At 65.4% G+C, this 19,533-nt stretch overlaps 3 protein-coding genes across 5 annotated transcripts; all 3 read right to left on the reverse strand.

The window, feature by feature from the left end:
- Positions 1 to 3,387: 3,387 nt before the first annotated feature.
- CILP2 (cartilage intermediate layer protein 2) lies at positions 3,388 to 9,056 on the reverse strand. Its single transcript, XM_077191464.1, has 8 exons — positions 8,953 to 9,056; positions 8,528 to 8,626; positions 7,748 to 8,020; positions 7,125 to 7,307; positions 6,529 to 7,011; positions 6,330 to 6,438; positions 6,094 to 6,251; positions 3,388 to 6,011 (listed from the first exon to the last, which is right to left on the reverse strand). The coding sequence occupies exons 1-8, from the start codon at positions 9,047 to 9,049 to the stop codon at positions 3,619 to 3,621; spliced, it is 3,795 nt and encodes a 1,264-aa protein (XP_077047579.1). The 5' UTR covers positions 9,050 to 9,056; the 3' UTR covers positions 3,388 to 3,618.
- A 1,315-nt stretch (positions 9,057 to 10,371) lies between these two features.
- YJEFN3 (YjeF N-terminal domain containing 3) lies at positions 10,372 to 15,873 on the reverse strand. Of its 3 annotated transcripts, none has more exons than XM_077191408.1 (6): positions 15,473 to 15,873; positions 13,715 to 13,823; positions 12,460 to 12,570; positions 12,258 to 12,371; positions 11,531 to 11,684; positions 10,372 to 10,910 (listed from the first exon to the last, which is right to left on the reverse strand). In XM_077191408.1, exons 1-6 carry the CDS (start codon positions 15,517 to 15,519, stop codon positions 10,708 to 10,710), a joined length of 738 nt encoding a protein of 245 aa, XP_077047523.1. In that variant the 5' UTR covers positions 15,520 to 15,873; the 3' UTR covers positions 10,372 to 10,707. The 3 variants fall into 3 exon arrangements, with proteins under 3 accessions (XP_077047523.1, XP_077047525.1, XP_077047524.1); XM_077191410.1 differs by having other exon boundaries at positions 10,373 to 10,910; positions 13,715 to 13,827; positions 15,473 to 15,810; XM_077191409.1 differs by lacking the exon at positions 15,473 to 15,873 and adding an exon at positions 15,170 to 15,306 and having other exon boundaries at positions 10,373 to 10,910.
- A 332-nt stretch (positions 15,874 to 16,205) lies between these two features.
- On the reverse strand, positions 16,206 to 18,092 carry NDUFA13 (NADH:ubiquinone oxidoreductase subunit A13). The gene is made up of 5 exons (XM_054650217.2): positions 17,934 to 18,092; positions 17,747 to 17,825; positions 17,494 to 17,565; positions 17,086 to 17,155; positions 16,206 to 16,462 (listed from the first exon to the last, which is right to left on the reverse strand). The coding sequence occupies exons 1-5, from the start codon at positions 18,025 to 18,027 to the stop codon at positions 16,343 to 16,345; spliced, it is 435 nt and encodes a 144-aa protein (XP_054506192.1). The 5' UTR covers positions 18,028 to 18,092; the 3' UTR covers positions 16,206 to 16,342.
- Between the last annotated feature and the right edge of the window lie 1,441 nt (positions 18,093 to 19,533).

Below are 19,533 nucleotides of genomic sequence, written 5' to 3' on the forward strand. Positions count from 1 at the left end.
AATTGGGGGTTTTTAGGGGTCGGGGTTTTGGGATTGGGAATTTTTGGGATCAGGGATTTTTGGGATTTTGGGGATTTTTAGGATTTTTGGGGTCTGGGATTTTTGGGATCAGGGATTTTTGGGGATTGGGGTTTCTGGGAATTGCGGATTTTGGGATCGGGGATTTTTGGGATTGAGGATTTTTGGGATCGCGGGTTTTTGGGATCCGGGATTTTTGGGATCCGGGATTTTTGGGATCGGGGGTTTTTGGGATGCAGGATTTTTGGGATCAGGGATTTTCCCGGCTCCCAGCAGAGGGAACGGTGGGAGCGCAGCGGCGCCTCTTGGCCAGACGGGCTGGAATTCCACAGCTGGAATTCCACAGCTGGATGGGCTGGAATGCTCTGCTTTGGGATTCCCAGGGATTCCAGTTTGGGGCCCCCAGGGATGCTCAGGTCCAGGATTCCCTGATTTGGAGTTCCCTGGAATGCTCCGATTCGGAATTCCCAGGGATTCCCTGATTGTTGTCCCCAGGGATGATCCAGTTCGGGATTCCCAGGGATTTCTGGGTCTGGGGTCCCCAGGGATGCTGTGGTTCAGGATTTTTGATTTGGGGTCCCTGGGAATGCTCTGGATGCCTCGGGATGAGCTGTTTTGGGGTGCCCAGGGATTCCCAGATTTGGAGTCCCCAGGGATGCTCCAGTTTGGGGTCCCCAGAGATGCTCAGGTCCGGGATTCTCTGATTTGGGGTTTCTGGAATGTTCCAATTCAGGATGCCCAGGGATTCCCGGTTTTGGGGTCCCAGGGATGCCCCATTTGGGGACAGGATCTGGAAAGGGGATCCCAAATCCTTCCCTTCCCCTTTTCACCCCCTGTTCCCTCTCATCCTGTTTTATTTTTGGGTGGATTTTTCTCTATTTAGGGCCTTTCCAGCTGCTTCCTTTTATTCTTTTCATTCAGAGCCTGTCATTACATTTTCCATTCTTTCAAAGAAATAAAAAAACCCACAAAACAAAAGCGGCTTCCCAGGGGCCTTTCCAGCTCCTTATTCCCTGAGGAAAGGGGTAGAATATCCCAAAATATCCCCAAAAAATCCCAAAAAATCAAAATAAAATCCCAGATCCTTCCACTCCCGCTTCCCTGGGGGGGTTTTAGGGGTTTTGGGATGCGTAGGAGGGGGGAATATCCCAAAAAAAGCCTCTCTGAGATCCCGACGTGCTGGCACATCCTTTTCCCGTCTTTTTTTGGGATCTGGCCATCCCAAATTGCTGGGGCGGGCCGGGAGCTGCCAGCTCCGGGCTCCCATTCCCGCTTGGAAAGGGGCCGGGAATGGGGAAAAGAAGTTTTTTCTGAGCTCTTCTCATCCCGTTTTTCCTGTCTCCCGGGATGTTCCCAGCTCTGCTCCTGCCTCCCGGACCCTCCAGGGTTAAATCCACCTCTGGGGCACCCCAAAATCCGCGGCCGGGGCCTTTCAGGGCATCCTCGCTCCATCCCCATCCCACATTCCATGAAAAAAGCAGGAAAATTGAGGGGGGTTTGACCCAAAACCTGCAAAAATCCCCCCTGGATCCCCCATCCCACAGATTGGGGTCCCCGGGGTGTCCCTGGGATTGGGGTCACCCCTTCTGTCCCTCTTTTTTTATTTTTGCCCTTCCCTCCCCCCTTTTTTCCCCTTTTTTCTCTGTCCCCCCATTTTTTCTCCCATTTTCCCAATTTTCCCCCCTTTTTTGCCTTTTCCGCTCCTGTTTTCCTTCCTGGCTCCAGGAATAGCAACGGGAGCCATTTCCATCTGCCCAGGCCCAAGCCGGAATTCCCATGTGGAATTCTTGCATTCCCACATTCCCACATTCCCGCAGGATCCCGGCATTCCCACATCGAATTCCCGCATTCCCACATTCCCACATTCCCGCAGGATCCTGGCATTCCCACATCGAATTCCCGCATTCCCGCAGGATCCCGGCATTCCCACATCGAATTCCCGCATTCCCGCATTCCCGCATTCCCGCATTCCTGGCCCTGTCCCGGGCGCTGCCACCGGGAGCCTCCCCCGGGGGGTCCCTGGGGAGGGGACCTGGAATCCGGTGGGAACAATTCCTGGAACCCGGGGAAATCGGGATCCAGGGAAAAACAGGAAAATCCAGGATAAGGAGAAAAACGGGACAGGGAAAATCCAGGACAGGGAAAATCCAGGATCGGGAGAATCCAGGATAAGGAGAATCCAGAATAAGGAGAACCCAGGCTAGGGAAAATACAGGATAAGGAGAACCCAGGACAAGGAAAATCCAGGACAGGGGAAATCCAGGACAAGGAGAACCCAGGGAAAAACAACACCGAGGACAGGGAGAACCCAGGACAGGGAGCAGCCAGATTTTGGGAAGGAGGGGCTGGAACGACACCTCGCCATGGAATCTCAGCATTCCAGGTGCCTCCTCCCTCCGCCTCCCCCCCGCCGTGCCGGCATCCGCCCGCGCTGGGATCGCGGCCCGGCGGGACCGGGCCGGGACAGCGGGGCCGGGATTTGGCCGCTGCCCGGGCCAAGGAGCCCTCCCGGGGGCCCCCGCGCCCCCCTTTGATGCCGCATCCAGCGAGAAGGGTGGAAAAAAGGGTGGAAAAATGCCGCGCCGGGGCCAGGGCGGCTTGGAGAAGGGAAATGTTGTCCCGGGTTTGGCCCCATAAACGCCGCCTGTTCCATTACAGCATCCGCGCCTGGGACGGCGGGAGGCGGCGAGGGGGGGACACCCAAAAATAACCGCGCTGGGGACACCCGGGTGGCAGCGGGACAGAGCCACCCCTGCCCCTCCCGCGGGGGTCACGCCGGGGGTGCCCGGCCGCTGGCTTGGCCCGTCCCGGGGCCAGCGGGGGCGTCCCGGGGGGTGCCCCCGCCCCGGCTGCCACGTCCCGCTGGCCGCGGGGAGCTGGCACCGAGCCCCCCCCGCCGCCGCCAGCCCGGCCGAGCCCGGCCCAAGGCAAACAGGAGCGGCCGGGACGGTGCTACCGAACGGGGGCAGGGGCTGGGGACAACGGAGACGCGCGGGGGGACACGTGGGGGACACGCGGGGGACACGCGGGGCCGGGCCCCCGTCCCGGAGAAGCCCAGCAGCCAGGCGGGTGTACAAGAATTGTATATTTTGTAATAAATAATGTACAAATCCGCCCGAATCCGGGCCGGCGCGGTGGCCGAGGCGCCGCGGGGGTGACACCGCAGGGAGGGAGTTTTATCCGCGTTATCCTTGGGGTTTCCCCCCAAAAATCCCGGTTTTGTGGGATTCAGGGATGAAAGCAGCGCCCCCAGCTCCCGGCGCGGGCACACCGGGGCTGCGCCGGTGGCACCGGGCAAAGCACCGGGCGGGGACCCCCTTGCCATGCCCGCCCCCGCCCCGGTTTGCCCCCAGCCCCTCTTTTATTCCTTTTATTTCCATCCCGTCCGCGGGGCCGCCAGCGCGGGGCTGAGCACCAAGAGGAGGCAGCGACAGCACCGGGGGGTGGCGGGGCCCCCTCCCCACGTCCCCGCCGTCCCCTGCCCCCCGTGCCCCGCTCCGCGGGTCCCCCCAGTCCTCCGGGCGTTATAAATGAGCGCGGCCAAAAGCGACGGGGAAAGGGGGCGACAAAGCAGAGCCGGGGAGGGGACACGGAGGGGACTCAGGGCTGTCCCCGCGGCCGGCCCGGTCTCCGCTGGCTGCTGGGGGTCCGGCGGGTGGCCGCGGGCCCGGAGGGGGCTCCGGAGGCGAAGTCCATCACCTCGGGGGGAGCGCGGCGCAGCTCGGAGCTCCCCATCTCCCTGCGGATCTCGGCCAGCGCCTCGGCCGGGGCGCTCAGCAAGCGCTGGAAGAGGCTCTCCCTGCCCGCCGGCCGCTCCTGGCACTCGAAGGTGACGGCCGTGCCCTCGCCCGCCCTCATCTCCCTCGAGAAGCCGTCCGAGGTGCCCGCGAAGCAGCGGCCGATGGCGATCTCCTTGGCCAGCCGCGGGTTCTGGTCCGTCACGGTGTAGATGCCGTAGTTGTGGCCCAGCGGGTCCAGCGGGGCCAGCATGGAGAAGGCCCCGGTGTGGTTGTTGTCGGCCAGCGGCGGGTGGCGGCTCAGGTAGTCCCGCAGGAGCCCGTTGATGGCCGTGCGGCGGCAGCTGCCCTGGGGCACGATGGACACCAGGGTCCTGTCGGCCAGGCTCTGGTCGAAGAGCATCCCGCCGCACTTGAACTCCACACAGGCGCCCGAGGTGTTGTCCAGCAGCGGGTCCCGCACGCTCCGGCTGTCCCGCAGCCCGTAGAGCTGGCCCCGCGTGCGGGGGTGGCTGCCCCCGACGTTCCTGGACCTCACCATGTACTCCTGCGGCCCCTGCAGCTGCACCTTGATGTAGCACGCCCGGAACTCCTGCGGGTTGGGCCACCACGCCAGGTAGTCGCCGGTCCAGGAGGTGACATCGCTCTCCTTGAAGGGCACCACGTTGTACTCGTACTTGTCCACCTCCACGCGGTAGAAGCGCAGGTGGTTGGCGCTGACCGGCGCCTCCTCGCACTCCCGCAGGCTCCGGTAGGAGTAGACGGGGCCGTTGCTCTCGTCCACGTTGTTGGGGTCGGGTTTGGCCACGTTGATCTGGAACGCCGTCTTCTTCAGCGCCGGGTCCTCATGGTCCGAGCGGCGGTAGCCCAGCTTGCCCAGGTAGGGCTGCGCCACCCCCACGGCGTTGGGGTTCAGCTTGGGGCTGGAGGCCACGGCTTCCAGCTCCTCCCCGCCCAGCGTGGCCGTCACCAGGGCCGTGTAGGCGTCGGGGCGCCGGGCGTCGCAGAAGGCGGGCAGGCAGGCGCCGTTGGGGCCGGTGACGGCGCTGTCGAAGCGGCCCCAGGCCCGTGGGTTGCTGGGGAAGCCGGGCTGCGGCTCCAGGTTGATGAGGCTGACCACCACCCCTTCCAGCTGCTCGTAGGGGTTGAACTTCTCGTTGCTGTAGGCCCTGACCTTGACGAAGCAGCGGCGATCCTCGGGCACGTCCAGGTTGAAGAGGCGCCGCTCGCGGATCTCCAGGTTGCCCACCAGGAAGGTCCTCTCCTCCCTCCTCCTCCTCTGCCCGCCCTCGGCCGGCCGCAGCACCGCCTCCTCCTCCCACAGGCCGCTCTCGGGGTTCAAGGACCACAGCTTCATCTTCTGCAGGTGCTCGGCCATCCACACCTGCCCCGCGTCCATCCTCACCTGCACGGGCCCCGCCTGCAGCGCCGCGCCGCTCTCGCCCTCGCGGAAATCCACGGCGAACATGCCGTAGGTGCGCAGGGGCACGATCTCCCCCTCGGCGTTGGCGAAGCTCAGGTCGCTGGAGGCGGCGCTGGCCGTGCCCACATCCCTGGGGTCCACGAAGGTGACGCTGGCCTTGACGGTGCCGTTGAAAACCTCCCCGGACGGCCGCAGGAAGGCTCCGGCCGGCAGCACCAGCTCCCCGACGGGCTCCCGGCCGCCGGCCTCGCCCAGGGGGATGGCGTTGCTCCGCCCTCCGTCCAGCTCCACCGGCTCCTTCTTGCGCAGCATCTTCACCTCCTGGTACACGGCTCCTCCCCGCGGGTCGAAGGGCAGCACCTTGACGGCGTCCACCAAGCGCTGCTGGCCGTCCACGAAGCGAGTGACCAGGCGCTGCGTGTCGGGCGGCACCTCGATGGTGAAGGAGCCCTGGTAGCCGGTGAAGCCCACCTTCCTGCCCCCGAGGAAGATGTGGCCGAAGCGCAGCGGCTCCCCCGTGTCGGCCGCCGTCACCCGGCCCTGCACCAGCACCCGGGGCTGTGCGCAGGGCCCGCAGCCGCACTCGGCCACCACCTTGAGGGGCAGCACGGAGCCGGCGCACGGCACCTGCCGCAGCTCCATCCTCCGCACGCCGCAGCACAGCCCCGACTCCCCCCCGCAGCCCGAGGGCTCGGCGGGGCCGCCCGGGCACGGCGAGGCCGGGCAGCGCCCCACGTTGTAGTAGCGGGAGCCGCTGGCGTCCTGCGGGCACTCGCTGGGCAGCTCCACCAGGCTGGGCTCGGGCTCCGCCCTGCAGCTCTGCTGGCCCGGGGCTGGGGGCACGGAGGGGAGGGGGGCATTAGAGGGGTCAGCGGGGGTCTCGCCAGCCCGGAGGGGCCCCCCGTGCGCGCTCACCCAGCACGGTGAGGTGTGCGGGCGCCGAGCGGATGGCGCCCGCCTCGGAGCTGGCCTTGCAGTGGTAGGTGCCAGCCTGCTCCGGCGCCAGCCCCCGCAGCGCCAGGCGGCCACTGCTGCGCTCCGCTGTCCCCTCCAGCAGCGTCCCGTTGTGGTACCTGCGGGGACAGGCGACAGGCTCAGCGGGGACGCTGCCATCCCCGCCCGTGCCCGCTGTGCCCGCCGTGCCAGCTCACCAGTAATACTTTTGGGGCGCGGGGGTGCCCGAGGCTTTGCAGCAGAAGGTCACGTCCTGCCCGGCCTCCCGCACCCTGGCCGCGGGCTGCAGCACCATGTAGGGCTTCTCTGCAAAGGGCGAGAGGGGCAGCGAGCCCATGGGCACCCCCGGCTCGCCCCCAGGGGTGCCCCAAAATCGCCCCCCGCCTGCCTTCTCACCGAGCCGCCGCAGCCTCAGGTGCACCTCGGCCACGCCTGAGCCGTTGGTGACGATGGGTGCCAGCCCCGGGGCGAAGCCGTCGCGGTGGGCGCTGAGGTTGGCAGCGGGGCCCGGGCACAGCCCCGAGGCCATGAAGTGGCCCCGGGCATCGCTGCGGGCCAGCAGCACGGGCGGGCGGCCCTCCAGGTACACGCGGGCCCCCGGCAGTGCCGCCCCGGCCGCTGTCACCACCGTGCCCTGCAGGGTGTGCCCGGGGCAGCCCGCGGGGGGCTCGGAGCCCGTGGGCAGCGGGGGCGCCGCCGAGGGGGCACCGCTGGGGTTACCTGGGCACGGGGGCGGGCGACATTTCTGCACCTCGGTGGCGCGGCCGGGACACGGGGGGTTCTTGGCGGTGCGGCAGCTCCGGCGCCGGATGCGCGTCCCCGAGCGGCCGCAGCTGCGGGAGCAGGGACCCCAAGCGCCCCATTCCGTCCAGGTGGGCTCTGAGGGGACATTCCCGGGGGGAACGGTCACTGTGACCCGTGCGGTCACCGCCGTGTCCCTCCCCGGCAGCCCCCAGGGACGGCCGGGTGTCGCCGCGGGCTCAGGCCCGTACCTGGGCAGGGCCCGGCGCTGCAGGGCCGCCGCTCGGTGGCTTTGCCGCGGCACCGGAGCTCCCGGAGCGGGGCCGGGCTGCGGGCGCTGCCGCAGCGCCGGGAGCGGCTCTGCGTGCCCCGGGTGCCGCAGGCGCTGCGCGAGCAGGGGCTCCATGGGGACCAGTGCGACCAGTACACGTGATCTGCGGGATACTGGGGGTGACTGGGGCGCACGGGGCTGGAGACGGCAGCCAAGGGGTTACAGGGGGAAGAAACGCCCCCGTCCCACAGCCCAGGTGGGACACAGGTGAGACAAACATGAAATAGAGGTGGGATACAGGCGAGGTGAAGGTGAGACACAGGTGTGCCCCAGGTGTGCCCCAGGTGTGCCCCAGGTGAAATACAGATGTGACAGCCGAGATAGAGGTGAGACACAAGTGTGACAGCTGTGACAGAAGTTACACACAGCTGTGTCAGCTGCCCCCAGCTGCCCTCAGGTGTGCCAGGTACCCCCAGCTGCCCCCAGCTGCCCTCCAGGTACCTCCCAGCTACCCCAGGTACCCCCAGGTGCTCAGGTGTGCCCCCAGGTACCCCCAGGTGCCCCCAGGTACCCCCCAGGTACCCCAGGTGCCCCCCAGCTCACCCAGCGGGCACAGGAAGCGCACGTGGTAGTTGGCACAGGCGGTGCCCGCCGGCTGCTCGCGGTGCAGGCAGTGGAAGCCGCGCTCGGGGCTGGCACGAACCACCTGTCCCAGGGCCTCGGGCAGGTGCCACTCGGTGCTGCGTGCCTGGATGGCCACGGGCCGGGCACACACGCGGTCCCCGTAGTAGAACCTGATGGCCGCCAGGCTCTCGTGGTCACCGTCACCGCCCGGGTGGTCGATGTTGAACCACGAGGTCCAGGCGGCGCCTTTGCCTGAGGGGAGGTGGGGACGGCTTGGGGACAGCTTGGGATGGTTGGGGATGGGTTGGAGATGGTTGGGGACAGCTTGGGATGGTTGGGGATGGGTTGGAGATGGTTGGGGACAGCTTTGGATGGTTGGGGATGGGTTGGGGACAGCCTGGGGACCTGGAGGGCAGAGGGTGTGGGGATGGAGGTCACCCCTGAGGGGCTGGTGGGGCGGGAATGGCCACTGGGGCAGTGAGAGGGACACGGGGTGGGGGCTGTGGGGACATGGAGAGGGGACAGGTGACCCCAGGGTTCACAGCCCGCCCTGTGGGGACACAGACAGGGACACAGGTGACCCCAGGGGACACGGCAGGGTGGTCGCCACCGAGGGGCACGCGCGGGGTGGCATGAGGTGGGCACTGTCCCCGTGGGAATGTCACGGTGGTCACCACCAGTGTCCCGTGGGGGTGGCACGGGGTGGGCAGCGCCCCTGGGGACACTGAGGGGACACGGTGGCCCTCGGGGTGGCCTCACCTGCCGTGCCCAGGTCCAGCTCCTCCAGGTCAGGTGTGGCTTTCCAGGGCTTCCCGCTCGTGCCAGCCTTGCCCGGCTCTGATTCGTTCTCCATTGGCTCTGGGGGCACACGGGTGGCACTGCCACATTCCCGGGATTCCTGTCCCCATCCCTGTCCCTCCAGCCCCATGAAGGGCAAAATTCCCTGATCCCCATCCACCCTCACCCCCTCCCACCAGCCCGTGCCACCTCCCTGTGCCACAGCTCATCCCCACCCCTTCCTCCCTTCATCCCACCGGGAATCCCAAAACCCTGGTGGCACAAAATCCCCACATCCCAAACCCCAAACCCCAGCTCCCAAACCCCAGACCCAAAACTGCTGACCCCAAATCTCCAAACCCCAAACCCCAAATCCCAAACCCCAAATCCCAAACCCAATCCCTTACCTGCCACCCTGGCAGCATATGAGACTCCCAGCACGGCCAGCACTGCCAGCAGCTGTGCCAACCGTGCCACCCGTGCCATTTGTGCCACCCGTGCCATTTTTGCCACCCGTGCCAGCTGTGCCATCGGTGCTGGCTGTGCCAGCCGTGCCAGCCGTGCCAGCCGTGCCAGGGCCGCTCCGGGCGCGAGTGCGGCCGCGGCGGGGCCGGCCCCGCTTTTATCGGGAGCGGAGCCCGCCCGGGGCAGCGCCGCCGCCGTTCGGGTCCAGCTGCGAAAATTGGCTGAGGGATGAGCCGGGAATGTGGCGGGAGGGAGGGGAAAGGAAATAAAAATACTCGGGAATAAAAAATAAAAACTACGGGAAAAATAAAATACGGGCAAATAAAAACACGGGGGAAATAAAATGTGGGAAAAAATACGGGGAAAATAAAAATATGGGGAAAACAAAAACTAGAAACTATGGGAAAAATAAAAACCAGGTGGAAAATAAAAATACGGGGAAAATAAAATATGAGAAAATAAAAATACGGGAAAAATAAAAATACAGGAAAAATAAAAACTAGAAAACACAGGAAAATAAAAACTAAAAAGTATGGGAAACATAAAAGTACAGGACAAATAAAAACTGAAAACTATGGGGAAAATAAAAACACGGGGAAAACAAAACTACGAGAAAAGGGAAAAGAAGGAGCCGGTGCCGCTCTGAGGGGTTGGAGGGGACCGGGAGGCACCGGGAGGCACCGGGGGCACCGGGAGGGCACCGGGGGCACCGGGGGGTTCGGGATCAGCGGCCCCGGCGCGCGGAAATCCCGGCGCATTCCCGGCATTCCGGCGGCTCCGAGCCCCCCCGGGGCCAGAGGGGGGCACTGGGGGCACTGGGGGCACTGGGGACACTGGGGACAGAGGGGATGGAGGGGACAGAGGGGACAGAGGGGACAGAGGGGACAGTGCCCAGGGGGGGCTCCTCACCCTCCATGTGCCCTGGGGGTGGTTCCCGTGCACTTTTCCTGGGGTTTTGGTGGCATTCTGGTGACATTTTGGTGACATTTTGTGGGATTTTGGTGACATTTTGGCGGCATTTCAGCCCGTGGGATCCGGCGGTGCCGCTGTCCCCGGGGTGGGTGGCAGGGGTGGTGACAGCTCTGTCCCCATCTGTCCCCAGCAGCGGGGGTGGCACTGCCCGGGGCCAGGCCAGGCCCTGCAGGGTCAGGACAAGTCCCCAGCCCAGCCCAAGGCCACCAAGGTCCCCCTGTCCCCACCTCCAAACAGCCCCGCTGAGGGGCACCGGTGCTGCAGGTCGGGGTCACAGGGCCACCACCAGGGGTTCGGGGTTCCAGGGCCACCAGCACTTTGTTTCAAGAGCCACCACCACTTTCTTTTTGAGGTCACGGGGCCATCAGCAGAGCTTTATTTGGGGTCACAGGGCCATCAGCAGAGCTTTATTTGGGGTCCCAGGGGTTTTGGGGGTCCCAGGGCCACCACCAGGAATTTATTTGGGGTCCCAGGGTTTTTGGAGTCCCAGGGGGTTTGGGGTCCCAGGGTCACCAGCAGGGTTTCTTTGGGGTCCCAGGGGATTTTGGGGTCCCAGGGGTTGATTTGGGGTCCCAGGGGTTTATTTGGGGTCCCAGGGGTTTATTTGGGGTCTCAGGGGTTTTTGGGGTCCCAGGGGTTTATTTGGGGTCCCAGGGGTTTTTGGGGTCCCAGGGGGTTATCTGGGGTCCCAGGGGTTTATTTGGGGTCCCAGGGGTTATTTGGGGTCACAGGGCCACCACGCAGTCGCTGCCCGGGTACTCGGGGGGGCTGAGCCCGAATTTCCTGCGCAGCTCCTCGGGCACGAAGCGCCCGGCCAGGAAATGTCGCCGTCCCCGGAAGCGCCGCGCCACCTCCTTGGGGGCCGCCAGCGACACCAGCACGTCCGGGCTGATGTCACCGCTGCCACCCACCGGGCCGGGCACCCAGCCTGCCCCGGGGAGGGGACAGCGGTCACGGGGACAGCGGGGACAGCGGGGACACAGAGAGGGGACGGGGGACATCAGGGGACACAGCCTGCTCTGGGGACAGGGGACACGAGTGACACCGGGGACACGGAACGGTCGGTGGGGTCACGGACAGAGGACAGGTGTGGCCCCAGGGGACACATGCCACCCTTGGGGACACACGGGGTGGCTCAGGGGGTCCCGGTGCTGCCGTGGACGGTGGCAGGGAGGGCACAGGGGTGACACAGGCAGGGGTGACACGGGCGGAGTTTGTCCCCGCGGGGACCCTCCGGGGTGGGTGACACGGCCAGGCCGGGCTGGGGGACACGGCTGGTGACAATGCCAGGCCTGGCCAGCAGGCACGCGGCCGTTCGGGAATGCCACTGCCAGTGACGTCATGTCTGGGCCGGGCGCTGTCATTTCCTGTGGATGTCCCCAACCCCGCCAGGGCCACCGCAGGTGGGTCCCGGGGTGACACCGCCACGGGCACGGGGACGGCAGCGCGGGAGGGCCCGGGGGGACACGGGCAGTGCTGAGGGGACACAGGGGACACCTGGAGGGGCAGGGGAGCCCCCGGGGACACCCGAGAGGACGCGGGCAGCACCTGAGGGGACATCCAGGCTGACGATGGGGATGCGGACGTGCCTGAGGGTGGCCAGGATGGCCGCGCACGGCTCTGTCCCCTCTGTCCCCTGCGTCCCCTCGGCTCCCAGCACCGCGTCCACCACGGCGTTGTAGGCGTCGTTGATGAGCTGCACCTGCAGGCGACAGCGGCATCTGTGATGTCCCCGTGTCACCTTTGACGGCACAAACCCCCGGCGGTGCCAAAAAAAAAAAAAAATAAAAAAAATCCCCCCCAAGTGGAGCAGAGAGGGAGGGGCCGCGGAGTCGAGACGGCGAATTTTGGGTCAAATTCCTCCGTTCCCAGCGCTGAGAGGTTCCAAAAATAACAGAGCCGGTGGCTGCGGGCAGCAGCCGCTGGATTTTCTGGATTTTCTGGATTTTCTGGCATTCCCGGGATCCCAGCAGCGCCGGGATGGGGAGGGGAGAGGGGGAAAAGGAGGGGAAAGAGGGAGAAAAGGAGAGCCGGGGGGTTTGGGGGGATTTGGGGGGATTTTGGGGTTCAGGAAGGGGAAAGAGAAGGAGAAGAGGGGGATAAGCAGGGGAATTTCAAGGGAAGGACAAAGGGAAGGAGAAGGGGAATTTGGGGGCTCACAGGGGGAAAAGGGAAGGAGAAGGGGCCAAGCAGGGGGATCTGGGGGATTTGGGGGTTCACAGAGGGAAAGCAGAAGGAGAAGGGGCCAAGCAGGGGGATCTGGGGCTGGGGTCACCTCGGTGGGCAGGTAGGACAGGAAGGGGATGTCCATCTTCTCGCACTGCGTGGTGAAGTCGCGGTGCAGCGGGTCCGGGGAGCGCTTGGGGTAGAAGATGGTGGGCTCGTAATCCTGCGGGAAAAACGGAGCCCTGGAGCCGGGGGGGCTTGGGAGGAAGGCCAGGAGGAGGAGGAGGAGGGCGGGGGGCAGAGGTACCCACAAAGCTGCGCAGGTGGCGGGCGCACACCAGCCCCACGGCCCCGTTCTGCGCCGGCCCGCACGCCACCAGCAGCGTGGGCTGCCTGCGCCGCAGAGAGCGCAGCGGGAACGCCTGCGGGGACAGGGACAGCGGGGACAGCGTCACACCGAGGGGACAGCGGGGACAGCGTCACACCGAGGGGACAGCGGGGACACGGGGGATGGCGCTGTCACACAGCACCCAGCATGGGATGGAGGTGGCACAAGGAGCAGGATGGGGATGGGATCCATAGCACGGGATGGCTTGGCATGGTTTGGCATGGCACGGCAGGGCATCCACAGCAGGACTTGGGCACCTCGAGTGGGACGGAACAGGGGCCGTACTGGGATGAGGATGGTGCCCGTGGTGGGATGGGGACAGTGCCTGTGGTGGAATTCCAGGGTGGGCTCAGGAAGGTGCCCCGGGTGGGATTCGGGCGCTGCCCTGGGTGGGATGGGGCGATGCCCGTGGTACCCTCGGGGCGATGCCCTCAGCAGGACCGGGGGGTGCCCGGGCCGGGCCGTGCCCGCTGCCCCCCCGCCCCCGCCCCGGTCCCGCCCGCTGCGCATTCCGGGATGGCTCGGGCAGGGAGGGAGGGAGGCAGGGACGCTGCCTCTGTTTATCCACTGACGGATTTTTTCCTGCTCACGGATCCTGGCTCTGGGACACGTCCCGAGTGCCCGGAGCGGGACACGGCCCCGGTAGCCCGGGCCTGGCCCCGGCCCAGCGCTGGCCACGCTGCCGGCACCTCCTGGCACCGGGGACAGCGCGGGGACAGCACGGCCAGCTGGGGGAGCCGGAGCTGGGGTGGCTCCGAGGAAGGGGAGGATGCCGAGCGCCAGGTGGGGTCAGGGATGCTGCAACAGCTCCGGCACCAAAACATTCCTGCTCCTCAGGCAGCGCTCGGAGCAGGGAAGGGCCGATGGAAAAGCTGAGGCGCTCGGGCCCCAGGCACAAAGCTGCCCTTGATGGACCCCTGCTCCTCCTCCTCCTCCTCCTCCTCCTCCTCCTGCTCCTCCTCCTCCTGCTCCTCACATTTCGCACGAGCCTCGGGCCATCCCCACGGCAGCGACATCGCCGGGGCTCGGGGACACCCGGGCACCTCCGGGGACTCCCCATGGCCCCCGCCCCGACCCCCGGTGGGGACCCCAGCCCCTCTGAGGTGTCCCCAGCCCCTCTGAGGTGTCCCCAGACCCTCTGAGGTGTCCCCAGCCCCTCTGGGTGTCCCCAGGCTCACCTTGGTGACAGCCACGGCACAGGCGTGTCCCCAGATCTCGATCAGCTGCTGCCGCCCGAAGCGATAATCCTCCAGCAGCTCCTTCTCCATGGCCTCCGCCTCCGCCTGGCTGCCTTGGGGACAGTCCCCGCTCAGGGCAGGGGGACAGAGCTGTCCCCACCCCCAGAGGGTTCGGGACCCCGCTCCACCCCCGGGACGGGGTTTTGGGACACGGGGCGAGCGCGCCGGGGGCTCGGGGTGGACACCGCGGTGGGGACGGGCACGGAGGTCACACGGATGTCACACGGATGTCGCACGGAGGGGACCGTGGCCGCACGGGCCCGGCGGGAGCGGCGCTCGGCCGAGCTGGCGGCGGCCCCGGTTCCCCGGTTACATAAAAGCGAACAAAGCCGCGGTTGTTCCGCCGCCGCCGAGCCCGGAGCTGGCAGCGCCCAGCGCGACAATAATTGCTCACATCTGTTGGCTTCACCTGCGCGGGCGGAGCGGCCTGGGCCGCCTCCAGCGCCCGCCGCGGCCGCCGGGAGGGAACGCGAGCCCCGCCGGGCCGGGATCCCGGCGGTACCGGGGGAACCGAGCGGAGCTGGGCGGATCCAGACCCCGCCGTACCCCGGGCTGGGGGGAACCGCTCAGAGCAGCCCCGGGAGGGAACCCGGCCCTGCCAGGGCGCAGCTGAGGGGGCCCGGGCCGGGGTCCCAGGCCGCAGGGGGCTCCCACCCATCCAGGCTGTCCCCACGGACCAGCCGTGTTCTGGCAGAGCCCAGGAAATCCCAGGGCCCCAGGAAGCTCCTGGTTCCCCCATTCCCACACCCCATCCCTTGGCTGTCCTGATAAACCTGCCAGGAAAACTTCATCCCGTCCCACATTCCCGTCCCACATTCCCGTCCCGTCCCTGTCCCCGATCCTTTGGTGCCCTCTAGTGAGTCCCAGCCCTGTCCCAGCCCTGTCCCAGCCCCAGGCGGGGGCTCTGGGGAGAAAACCGGGGGGAAAAGGGGCGGGAAGGGCCCGAGCGGTGCCCGGAGCCGCTCCCGTGCCGAGCGGGGGCGGCGGGGGCGGCCGGGCCCAGCTGTGTTGTCCCTCGCCCAACAAAAGCCACGTGTCCGCCGCCGTTCCCGGGAACATTGTCCCTAATCGCTGCTGGCAGGGACAGCCCGGGCTGGCAGCGACACCCGCTGGCTCCGCGGGGCTGGCACCGGCCCCGGGCGGGGACACGGCCGGGGCTCCCCGGGAGCTGCGGCCCCACCCCCGGAACGCATCCCGGTCCCGCATCCCCGCTCCATATCCCAGCTCCACGTCCCGACACTTTATCCCGGCTGTGTCCGCTCTCTGCGCCCCCGGTCCAAATCCCAGTGTCACCCCCCAGTCCCACATCCCGGTGCCGTTCCCCGTTCCCGTTCCGTTGCTCCCTCCCGGTACAGCCCGTCCCCGCCGCGTGTCCCCGGTGCCCCCGGTGCCCACCCCGAGTCCCGGAGCATCCCCGCCGCAGCCATGGAGACCCGGGACGATGCGGTTGCTCCGGCGACGGCGGCTCCGTGGGTACCGACCCCCCCTCCCCGTGCCCAGGGACGCGCGTGGGGACCGGGACCCCGCCCGGGGGCGGCGCGCGGGGCCGGCTCCGAGCCGGGGCCGCTCCCGGGGCAGGGGGAGCTCCCGTCCCGCCCCCGCGGGGTCCCGGAACGGGAACGGGGCGGTCCCGGGGCAGCCCCCGCTGAGCGGCACCGCCCGAGTGCCGGGGGCTCCTCGGGGGGACCCCGGGCTCACCTGAGGTACCGGGGCGGCTCCCGGGACGGGCAGGGCGCGGAGCTCATGGCGGGGAGCGGCACCGGGGCGGCGGCGGCGGAACCGAACCCCGGCAGGAGCCGCACGGAGCCTCCGTGCGCGGCTGGACCGGATCCGCTGGAATCTCCGCAGAGCCGCCGGTGGGAGCGGATCCCCGGGAATGCCGAGGATGCTCCGGTCCCACCGGATCCCTGGGAATGCCGAGGATGCTCCGGTCCCACCGGATCCCCGGGAATGCCGAGGATGCTCCGGTCCCACCGGATCCCCGGGAATGCCGAGGATGCTCCGGTCGGAGCGGGGGGCGCTCGGCGGTGCCGCCCGGGGGGAGGCGGCTCCGGTGCCCCCGCCCCGCTCCCGGCCCGGCCCCGCTCCGGGAATGCCGCCCGTGGTTCCCACCCGGGAATTCCAACCGGGCTGAATTTTGGGGTTAAACGCCCCCAGATCGGGGCTTTTCCCGCGGGATCCGCAGTCCCGGGAGCGGGGGGCACGCGGGGAGGGGGACAAGGACACGGCCCCTCCCTCCATCCCAAATTCCCAGCCCGAATTCCCGGGAAAATCCCCCGGGAGCTGCCGAATTCCAGGGAGAGATGGAGAGAGCAGAGTCCGGGAGCCACGGGGTTCCAAGTCCCAAAGGGAGGATCCCAATTTCCAGAGGGGGGGGTTCCCAATTCCATGGGGCAATTCCAATCCCCAAAGGATTTATTTATTTATTCACTATTTATTCATTCATTATTTATTTATTAATTATTAATGAACAGGCGTCAGAAGCAGCTCGGGATGGGGGACTCAGGCTGGAGAGGGACAGGAAAGGGGGGGAAGCTCTGGAAGGAGCCGGGGCTGGGGTTTGGGGTGTCAGACGTAGTTCTGCAGCCCGAACTTCTCTCGCTCCAGCTCGGCCGGGGGCCGCAGGTAGTAGAGCTCCTCCACCGTGGGGGGCACCCAGCGATCCGTGTGGAACCGGGACTCGCCCACCTGCGACAGCGGGAACGGGCTGGGAATCAGCGGGAATGGGCTGGGAATCAGCGGGAATCGGAATGGGAATTGGGCCGGGAATTGGGCTGGGAATTGGGCCGGGAATCGGGCTGGGAATTGTGTTGGGAATTGTCGGGAATTGGGCTGGGAATTGTCGGGAATTGGGCTGGGAATTGTGTCGGGAATTGTCGGGAATTGTCTTGGGAATTGGGCTGGGAATCACCGAGAATTGTGTTGGGAACTGTGTCGGGAATTGCTGGGAATTGTGTTGGGAATTGTGTTGGGAATCGCCGGGAATTGTGTTGGGAATTAGTAGGAATTGTCCAGAATTGTGTTGGGAATCACTGGGAATTGTGTCAGGAATCGCCAGGAATTGTGTCGGGAATCGCTGGGAATTCCCGAGATTGTCCCGGTCAGGACCTGGCAGCTCCCCCTGGAGCTCACAGGGGGAGGGCGGCACTGCCCCACACCGGGGGGACACCGGGGGGACACCGAGTGCCAGGGGTGAGCCCCAGTGCCCGGGGATCCCAAATCCATGGGAGGGAGCCACATCCACGGGGATGCTGCATCCCATGGGGTCCCAGAGGGGCAGCCCCCCCCCATTCCCCCCGGGAATCCCGAACCTTCCAGCCCGGAACGTCCCGCATGATCTTGGCCTCCTCCTCCAGGTTCTCCCGCAGCAACCGGAGCGTCCTGAGGGACACAGGGCACGGGAAGGAACCCCGATCCCAAATGGGGGATCCCCATCCCAAATTCCCAGTTCCCAAAGTGGATCCCGATCCCAAAGGGAAGTTCCCAATCCCAATGGGGGTATCCCAATCCCAACGGGGGTATCCCAATCCCATAAAGGGGGACCCCAATCCCATCAATGGAAGTTCCCAGTTCCATAAAGGGAGGTTCCCAGTGCCAAGGGAAGCTCCCAGTCCCATAAAGGGGGATCCCAGTCCCAAAGGGAAGTTCCCAATCCATAAAGGAGGATCCCAATGCAAGGTAAATTCCAAATCCCATAAAGGGAGCTCCCAGCCCCGTACCTGCGGTCGGACTCCGCCTGCAGCAGCGGCATCAGCGCGATCCGAGCCTCCAGCTCCTCGATCAGCAACCGCCTGCAGGGACAGCAACGGGGAAATGGGGAACTGGGGGGACTGGGAGCACTGCGAATGGGGCACTGGGGGGTCCCGGGGGCACTGGGTGTCCCGGGTGTGAAAAGCCCATCCCGGGGCCAGAAGCGCAGGGAGGAGCCCCGGGATCGGGCCGGGGGTGCCCGCGGGGGGCTCGCAGCGTCACCTGCGCTCGCGGTTCCACTTGACGAGGGTGTAGTACCCGAGCAGGAGGCTCCCGATGCCGAGCGCGAACAGGCTGTACCCTGAGGGCCGGAGGGCCGTGAGGGGAGCTCAGCGCGGAGCGGGCGCACGGCCCCGCTCCTGGCCCCGCCGCCCCTCGGCGGCGCCTCCGCGGCCCCCCCCGGGCTCACCTGAGAGGCCGCGGCGCGGGAGGTGCCGCTTGTAGTCGATGGGGCCGTACCCGCCCGGCGGGGCCATGTCCTGCTTCACCTTCGGCGCCGCCATCGCGGCGCGGATTGGTGACGTCACTGGGCCGCGCCGCCTGCCCGCCCAGCTCCCGCGCGCGGGAACCTCACGTGATGCAGCCACGTGAGCGATGGGGACCCTCACTTAAAGGGGCAACGCGCGCTTAAAAGGGCAATGCCACATCAATTCCCTGGGATCATCTCCCACCCAATGGGATCCAACGATTCCTTGGGATTATCCCCCACGCAACGGGATCCAACGATTCCCTGGGATCATCTCCCACCCAACGGGATCCAACGATTCCTTGGGATCATCTCCCACCCAACGGGATCCAACGATTCCTTGGGATCATCTCCCACCCAACGGGATCCAACGATTCCTTGGGATCATCTCCCACCCAACGGGATCCAACAATTCCTTGGGATCATCCTCCCACCCAACAGGATCCAACGATTCCTTGGGATCATCTCCCACCCAATGGGATCCAACGATTCCTTGGGATCATCTCCCACCCAACGGGATCCAACGATTCCTTGGGATCATCTCCCACCCAATTCCACGGGAATTTGGGACAATTCCATGGCAATTCCCACGTGGCCATGGCTCTTCCCAGGCTCTGAGGATTTGGATTTTATCCAGAACTGGGGGAGAAATCCATCTGGGAATGTCCTTGGCCCGTTCTCCTTCCAGAGGGAAACGATCCAACGGCTCCATGGGTTTTCCTGGAATGTTCAGGCGAGATCCAAGGGTGCTGGAGCAGGAATTCCAGGTGGGAATGGAGAAGGCTCTGGATTTACGGATTTGCTCCGTCGGGATGTGCCTCTGAAGATGCTCCATCCATGAAATTCCACGGGAAATGCACAAAAATCCCGGATTTCTGCCACCTTCTTTTCCCCTTCTCCTGTCTTCCCAATTTTTGGGGGGGATAATCCTTGGGAGAGGAAGGAGCAGATCCGGCTCTGTCTGGGTGATCCACAAGTTCCATCCCCACCCCCAAAATCCTGGGAATGCGAGGCAGATCCAGGAGTTTCTCTGTTTATTGTCATTCCAATCCACCCCCCCCCCCCAATTAATTATTGATTAATTAACGATTCTGGATCCTTCCATTGGCGGGATTAGTGAGAATTATTAAATTTTGGGATTTATTCTGGAATATTTTGAGTCCCAACAAATCCAAGGGAAAAAAATCCCACCCTGTTCTTCCTTCCCAAAGGAGAGGGAGAAATGAGCCAAATTTAGGTTTTTACCCAAAATCTCCCAGAATTTCCTCCATTTCACCCCTTCCTGCAGCCCGAATTCCCAGTTTTCCATCTGGGATTCAACTTTGGGAATTCAATTCTAATTCTTCCCCAAAAACAAAGGGAAGAACTGGCGGGGAGAACCCAGAGGTAAAGGAAGAATTCCCAAAATGAGGATAAAAATAGACATGGTTAATAAAACCCAATCCCGAATCTGCTGGAATTTTGGATTTTCTTTGTTTTCCTCAGGAATGGCAGGCACAGGAATCCCTGGGACATAAAAAATCAGGGATTCACTTTCTTTCCA

The sequence above is a fragment of the Agelaius phoeniceus genome, chromosome 29 (genome assembly GCF_051311805.1).
Source record: "Agelaius phoeniceus isolate bAgePho1 chromosome 29, bAgePho1.hap1, whole genome shotgun sequence".
NCBI classification, from domain to species: domain Eukaryota; kingdom Metazoa; phylum Chordata; class Aves; order Passeriformes; family Icteridae; genus Agelaius; species Agelaius phoeniceus.

Coding starts and splice junctions, on each gene's coding strand:
- NDUFA13 (XM_054650217.2), bottom strand. CDS start 18,027: ATGGCGGCGCCGAAGGTGAAGCAGGACATGGCCCCGCCGGGCGGGTAC. Junction 17,826..17,933: donor CCCGCGCCGCGGCCTCTCAG/GTGAGCCCGGGG, acceptor TCCGGCCCTCAG/GGTACAGCCTGTTCGCGCTC. Junction 16,463..17,085: donor GGGACGTTCCGGGCTGGAAG/GTTCGGGATTCC, acceptor CCGCTGTCGCAG/GTGGGCGAGTCCCGGTTCCA.
- YJEFN3 (XM_077191408.1), bottom strand. CDS start 15,519: ATGAGCTCCGCGCCCTGCCCGTCCCGGGAGCCGCCCCGGTACCTCAG. Junction 12,571..13,714: donor GTGCCGTGGCTGTCACCAAG/GTGAGCCTGGGG, acceptor CTGTCCCCGCAG/GCGTTCCCGCTGCGCTCTCT. Junction 12,372..12,459: donor CCCGCCACCTGCGCAGCTTT/GTGGGTACCTCT, acceptor TTTTTCCCGCAG/GATTACGAGCCCACCATCTT.
- CILP2 (XM_077191464.1), bottom strand. CDS start 9,049: ATGGCACGGGTGGCACAAATGGCACGGGTGGCACGGTTGGCACAGCTG. Junction 6,252..6,329: donor GCGCCCCAAAAGTATTACTG/GTGAGCTGGCAC, acceptor CTGTCCCCGCAG/GTACCACAACGGGACGCTGC. Junction 6,012..6,093: donor CGCACACCTCACCGTGCTGG/GTGAGCGCGCAC, acceptor CCGTGCCCCCAG/CCCCGGGCCAGCAGAGCTGC.